At 36.6% G+C, this 8,018-nt stretch overlaps 1 protein-coding gene across 1 annotated transcript; it reads right to left on the bottom strand.

Annotated features, from left to right (window-relative positions):
* On the bottom strand, positions 1 to 7,794 carry LOC130047823 (uncharacterized). The gene is made up of 3 exons (XM_056143417.1): positions 7,511 to 7,794; positions 947 to 1,015; positions 1 to 492 (listed from the first exon to the last, which is right to left on the bottom strand). Exons 1-3 carry the CDS (start codon positions 7,746 to 7,748, stop codon positions 26 to 28), a joined length of 774 nt encoding a protein of 257 aa, XP_055999392.1. The 5' UTR covers positions 7,749 to 7,794; the 3' UTR covers positions 1 to 25.
* Between the last annotated feature and the right edge of the window lie 224 nt (positions 7,795 to 8,018).

Here is an 8,018-nt window from a genome sequence, read left to right on the forward strand (position 1 = left end):
TTAAGAGTCAGCATTTATATGTTATCTATATGGAACAAACAACACATGACACAAGATTATGCTGTCTGTATGGCGGACACGGCAGAGATCCACATATGGTTCTTACGGGGTAAAATAACCTTCCATTATCATCATTTTCAGAACCTTCTATGGCATCTGGGTTGTCATCTAGGCACAAGTATTCCGAGACATGATATTTATACCTATCTGCTGTCAGAATACCTGAATACTGTTTTCGCCAATGCACCGGACACGACCTTTTCCCAGGGATCATGATGGTGGAAGAAAGTTTGACTTGGCAGACAGTGCATGGGACGTCCTCTTGTATTCGAACATGGCCTACGTTTAATTGATACTCGCCACCATAAAGATAGGCATAGTCGTCATCTACTGGCACAGAAACACCATACGGTAGGCTTTCTGGATCATGAGGCATACAGAGTGTGTTAGCGCCGTTCCCACTGTTTCCATAATCACTTCCGGCAGTAAACCCTGTGTAAATATTGTATTCGTATAAACGTAGCAGCGAATACCCAGTTTCTGAGTAAGGTTTAATGATGTATGAATAAAAGATAAATTCTCATATTTAAGATTAATGCTCTGTTGTTTACATTGTGAGTTTTCGAAACGATGCGTCTCATATGTATCAAACACATTATGGCTACATGCTCCTTTAGCAATGCTTAATTTCAAAACATATTTGCTATTCGAATTCGATACTACGTGTTTAAAAACACAGTTGCACTTAATTTTCCTTCCGGTGCTAAATAATTATATATATTTGCATTGATCATTCATATAATTGAATTCTGGGGATGAGTTAGTGGTTTATGTAAAACAGTGGTATATTGCCTTATTGATTTGATTGACCTCTTTTAAATATTTCATGCGCGGACCTCGGGGTAAATATGAAAAAAAAAATAAATAAAAAGAAATTAAACGTTACCATTATATACCATCTGTGTTTCACTCACGTTTGGACAGTTGTTCTTTCCCCAAATTGTAAAAGTTGACCCTGTTGAAAACAGAACGTTAATTATTCTTTTAGAAGAATATTATAAAATACATCATTCCTGAAACACCAGCATTAGGTGCAATTCATTTTTGTCATTTATTGTTGTATGTAAGCAATATTTTATTGAAACAAAGGATATGATTAAGAATGAGTATTAAAGCAAATGTAATCCTTTCATTCAACGTAATTTGTTTCTTGATTTGTCTTTTCACTTCACTTCAATGATCCTTCATGCATTTAGATTTGCCTCCAGTTGCAACTGGATGTCAATAAATGTATGAATTGGGGCTGTGGGGTGATTTTTTTATCCTGACAATAACCGCGAGACGGAATGGAACCACAGTTCTTAAGGTCTCATTCACAAGACCTGCGAATCTTATCAACGCTAAGCTTTGGACAAAATAGCAGTCATTACATGTTTTTACGTCTTAGGTGAAACAGGGAAGTTAACGCATCCATGGTACGAACGGGATTTTAATCCACGACCTTCAATACACAAATATGCAGAACTCAAATTAGATTATCTAACATTTTGACAAATATAACGCGTGACACCATGGGGAAACGTTTGCATTAGCAACCCTCTAGAATTTCTTAGGACGATATTTCTTTAAATATTTCGTCGATAATTCTTTGTTGTATACAAACAGTTTCAGGTTCGCTGAGATTTCATTCTTCTGAGGTGCTCCATGTCTCTCTGCCTCTCGTGAGATAACCACAATCCCAGACATTACGAGAAAGACATATCATTCCTGGAAAAATCTTTGTCATAAGAAAATTCATCAGCGGACTTTGATGAGGAATTGGGTACCATTGTTATTTATAATGCGACCGTAAAGAACAAACAAAACACAAAATTTCTCCGAGACAAAGTAAATCAATCAACCTCAGAAAGCAGTAGATCTTCCAGTAAGTCTTATAACTCACGACAAATTGCGAAGAAACGTAGCTCCAGACGTTGTAGCCATGACTCAAGATCCGCAGACAACGCATGGGATCCGTCCAATTTTTAATGCCTCGATTGTCACTTTCGCAAATCCTGGAACAACACAGCTTTTCAAGGCTTTAAACGTTCGTCCTACCCAACCAGAAGTAGATGACAAAGCAGTCAGAGATAAAGCTTTGAGAATTTTCCGGAAGATTGAGACTAAAGGAGCACTTCTCTAGGAATGACAAGGATTATACTGACATTCCCTCCAATCTTACAAAACGATCTAAGCTAGAAAAACTCTACAAACTTAAGCGTCCCTGATATCCTCCATCTGGAAAATATGGGGCCTTGGAATCTTATGTCGACGCAGCTAAATTTGATATTAAAGATATCTTGTCTAAAAGATCATGTATTTCAGACTTCAACAAAGATGAAAGAGCTACTCTTGAAAAGCTTAATCCACATACAGCTAGGTGACAAGCGATTTTACGAAAAGCTGGATTCAGATCCTACAGGGGAATGTTCAGCCTTCATAACTGAAACTGAACACTACGTTTACGAAGCAGCTCTGTCCTGCTTACTGCATATCGGGACAATTCTACTTTCTCCCAAAAATCCACAAGGAAGGCACGCCACGTAAGTGTCATCTGACATTCCACGAAGATAATTTCTGAATTCCTCGACTTACGTATCCGTCCTCATGTAGAAGATTGACCGTCATATCTCAGACATCCTTGATTACATTAAAAAGCACTCCCTCTGAACTTCCCGACAGCACAGTATTGATGACTGTGAACGTCACATCCTTGTATACATAAATTCCACACGAGGAGAGCATTGAAGCTTGAGAGGAAATCTTTAACATGAAGTCTATTCAGAGACTTCTGAATCGGTAGTCAAGCTCCTGGGACATGTTCACAAGTTGAATAGCTTCATGGTGAACGGCAAGAATTGCCTACAATAAATTAGTGAAACGGCAAAAGACACTACTTGTTCTACGTATGATGAGTTTTTAAAGGCCACTGACAAACAAATTGAAGGCGCAATGGTTTCAACAATCTCGTTCATAGTCAGCATTTCGCAAATTTTATGGTCGTCATCACAATCTAGTGTGCCAATACAACCTATCTTTAGGTCAACTGCTGTCTGATGTTTTTCATATCAATTTCTTGGCACACTGATTTTAAATACGGTCGAAAAGGGATGCTTACTCCTCCTAGACACCTGATCACATCTTTCGAATACCCAGGGGTCTTTGTTTTCCCAACTCTCTACTTTGTATTGCTGATAGGAGTTATGATATTGATCACTGTTGGTTATTTTCACTTTTCAAATTTATTCAAAAACTTCTACGTGAGTAGAAAAATATATTGCTGTGGCCTTCGATTCGACATTTAGATATATCGACGACGTATTATTTATTAACTTTAAGACATTTCATTGATATGTCGATTCGATATATCCCGGTGAACTCGAAATAAAAGACACCACAGAGTCGTCAAATTCTGCTTCATACTTAGATATCTACTATTGAAAGTAAATATTAATAGCAAACTAACAACTCAGCTTTATGACAAACGGAATTACTTCAGCTTCTCCATCGTCAACTTCCCATATTTATGTAGCAATATTTCATTATCACCTGCATATGGTGCTTATATATCTCAACCGATTCAATACACAAGAGCTTCTTCTGCTTATGGTAAGTTTTAAAATCGAAGCAGGCTACTGACAGACAAGTTGATGGTACAGGGATTCTAACAGTCTCGTTTAAAATCAGTATTTTTCAAATTCTATGATCGTTATAATGATTTAGTTTGCCAATACAACATAGCATTGGGTCAAATGTTGTCTGACGTGTTTCATACCGATTGTTAAGCTGTTTTTGACACACTGATTTTGACTACAAACAACTCCGTATACCTGACCAAGATATAAGGCTCACGGCGGGTGTGACCTTTCGAAAGAGGATGCTTAATTATTCTTCTGGTATGTCCAGGGGTCTGTGTTTGCCCAACTATTGATTTTGTATTGCTTATTGGAGTTATGAGATTGATCTCTGATTGTTATTGTCTAGTCATTGAATAAACGGTTTAGTCTTAAATCGATAACTATTCAACTGTTGGTTTAAAGCTTGCAAATAGGAGAAAACTGAAGAGTGTACGTAATCTTTTTTTTACATTTTAAGAAAAATACATTTCATGATTTGCAGTATACACTGAGGTGATATAGCCACATGGTTATTTCTATCACGTTTATTGAATCGCACAGCATTTTGCATGCACGAATAATCCCGAGCATCACGTCACTCATTTCTTCATCCTGTTCACTGCTACATGTCGACTGTATTAGAACAGCAAGTTTTTTTTTCAGATACAAATTCCTCTGACAGTTAACGGCGTACATCCTTGGACGAATTTGGCTCCACTTGTTTGGCATGCTGTTTTGGCTATATTTAGATCTAAAACTTCATAGTTATTTCGGATTTCAAACATTTCGGTTGAGCATCACTGAAGAGACATTATTTGTCGAAATGCGCATCTGGTGCATCAAAATTGGTACCGTATAAGTTTTACATTATGACCCCTGGGTCGAGGCCTCTGCTGGTGGACTGTTAGTCCCCGAGGGTCTCTACAGCCCAGTAGCTAAGTACTTCGTTACTAGCTTGAAAATACGGATGTATATTTAATTGTTGTTATAAAATTTAGAAATTCATTTCAAAATTAAGGATTATCTCCCTCATGCATAGCTCTTATCCTTGGACGAATTTGGCTCCACTTGTTTGGCACGCTGTTTTTGGCTATATTTAGCTCTAAAACTTCATAGTTATTTCGGATTTCAAACATTTGGGTTGAGCATCACTGAAGAGACATCATTTGTCGAAATGCGCATCTGGTGCATCAAAATTGGTACCGTATAAGTTTTACATCCTAGAGGTACAGTCGTTCTTAATGAATTAGAATGAAATTCCACTAAGCCAATGTTTTATACATACTTTTCTCAACTTTAGAAATGATGTTCATTCCAAAGGGCTTATCTGTGGATCATTTGTCTTTAGCCGGTTTTGGTCCTCGACCAAAAGTGCAAAGATGCATCAAAAAGTAGGTGTCACAAAAAGAATAGTGTTCTTTTATATCTTCCGAAAAGGTAGTAGTATTTTCTACTTGGAACTGATTTAAAACTCTGTTGGAACCCATTTCCAACTTTTTATCAGGTATATCACTACCAGGTGAAAGGTCAAAGTTTAATTTGCTTAAGACAATGCACGTTCATTTTTCTCATATTGTAAATTCCAAAATAACATTGCTAAGGACATTATTTATATCCTTAACCTCGCTAACTTCTTTTGATTTAATTTATGTCAGAAAAATTCATCAACTGAATCCATTACCCTTCTTTCATGAAATAAATTAAAGTTTATTCGGTATATACAAATATACATACATATATATTAAGGATAAGCTTATTTCCAATGGGGTCCTTTGATGTACGGATATTTGCGCTAGGGGGTCATTGATGTGGAAGGAAACCTGGGTACCCGAAGGAAACCCATGTGTCCGAGCGGGCGACCACCATACCCTCTCACATACAACCACTGCCGATCAAGGGGATTGGACTCGGATCGCAGCAGTGAGAAACGAGAGCGCTATCTCTGTGCTACCCGGACATGTGATGAAAAAACCTGTGTAAGAGCCCTTTTTATAGACAATACTACTGTTGAATAGGTGAATGGTTACATGTAACAGACCATATCTGTCACCTGACTTTATTACGAGCACTCTCATTTTATTTCAGCAAGTGAATATTTGAATGGTTTCTATCAGCAGGGGCTAGATTAAGGGATAAATAAGTCGATGGTGTTGAATAGTTCAGAGAAAACATCCCCACCTCTGGACTTCAGCCCTCGGTGACATTGATTTCTCTGAACTATTTAACACCATCGACTTATTTATCCATAACATATATATGTACACAGAATTCTTCACTCCCATAATTAGCCGAGTAGAAAAACAACATAGTCATTATATCCGTTGATGAAATTTTCATGCTTGGCAATCGTTGTTTATAACGCATGTGCAGTTAAAGCTCGATGCAACTGAAAAAATTAATATCACTTAAACGTTTTGATCATGTGCAGGGAGAATGGAGAAAGTTGAAAAAACTTTCTAAATGATACTTAATGCTAATTATAGGCTTATATTCGATGGTGTACCTTTTGTCATATAAAGTAAGGTTGTAAACAGTACATATCAAACTAAACAACAGAAGGGTAACCACATACGACGATGTAAACTTTTATATAGTATGTGTACAACATTTGCATTTTAGGCATCTGTGATTTACAACTATATTCTTTCAATTGACATTAAGAGCTATCAATAAGCACAACAACCAATGGAACATCTAAATCAAGTTGATAAAGAACTTTTCAACAAGGAGGCCGTGGTGAACCGACAGCTGTTTGCCCAAAACACCATTACAGGACAAAATCAATAATGTGCAAGATTTGTTCAGTTTGTTTGATTTTCATTTATTGTTGAAAACGACCACAGGAGAAAGTACTAGATCGAGTTCGTAGACATGTTCTAGCACATCCACCCCATAAACAATAGGAATATAAACAACATATTGGTCTTAGTTTACGTTTACTAGATAAGAAAAATATAGATCTACTTGCAATAAGAGTTTGAAGTTTTTATGTTAATGATATTCGTCAATGTAACCACACAAAAATCATATTGTTTCTTCGCACCTTTTAAATGTGTTTGCCACAATCGTAGATTTTTCAGGATTCTTTATCTTTAATACACTGACAGATTGAGAAGCATCTATTCCTAAGCTTAGTATTTTCCAATTAATCATAGAGTACATGTAAATTACTGTCTATAAGTGTCTTTCACTATTTCCTATCATCCCAATGATGCAAGCAACGGTAAAGACAAACAGCATCGGTTTATTTTCAACTTACAGTAGGGCTTGACGAGAACCTGAACCGTGCAAGGTGAAGATAACGAACAGTAATCAATCTCATAACTCCTACAAGCAATACAAAATATATAGTTGGGCAAACAATAATCACCCCCCCCCCCTCCCCAGTTTTAGGACGATATAGTCTATGGACGTTTACCTGCCTTTTTATCATATTTCTTATTAGGTTAAATGATCCATCCCCTCCAAAGCGCATAATTTGTTTCATAAATATTTATAGTAATATTCATCATATTGATTCAAAGTCATTCAATAAATGTCAAGGTTAAACATTGTCAGAATCAAAATATGTAAGGTGGGGTATAAACGTATAGAATAATCTACATTACAAGCCCAATTTGGATGTGTCGGGAATAATATTATTTATCGGGGGGATCTAGCAACATCCATGATATGATTTCAAATTCACTAAAAGTTTTTACAGAAGTAGGATCCACATTTGATTTACACCATTTTGATTGTGACACAATGCAATTGAAGTTTTTCCTTCCAGACAGTTAATTAATATTCTCGTGAAATTAAGTTGCAATATTGGGATTTGCTTCCACAAAAAATATGCATTATCATAATCTTGCCTTTCAAAGAGTGCAATTCCTGCTTCTGACTTGCCAATTGAGACTTCAGAGAGTTTATTTCAGCATTGGTCTGGCTTTTCAATGTATTCATTTCTTGAACCAGATGCTGTATCTGGGACTGGAGAGCCTGTGGATCGTTTAGGAGGAGCCGGTCCTGTCGTTCGAATGCATAACATGGCTGGAAAACTGAAATAAGAAATAATGCAATGATAGAGGTGGATTTGTGCTGTAGAAACATGACAAAGTTGTGGACTACAATGCTTTATTAGATAAATGTACATATTCTTATCTTTGAGCATATGCCACTTCTTTATCAAACACACATGACCTTAGAACCCTGCATCCGCTACTTTTGATAATTTCGGAATTTGATTCTACCTTTCTGACCGAAAACAAAGTTTTTCTAAGACCGATCCTTCTTAATCCAATATATCCATGATTATACTGCAGGAAACGTCATCAGTAGTTTTGTAAAAAAAAATGTATGATTTTGTAATACGGTAACCGT

Source organism: Ostrea edulis, chromosome 7 (assembly GCF_947568905.1).
Source record: "Ostrea edulis chromosome 7, xbOstEdul1.1, whole genome shotgun sequence".
Lineage (NCBI taxonomy): Eukaryota > Metazoa > Mollusca > Bivalvia > Ostreida > Ostreidae > Ostrea > Ostrea edulis.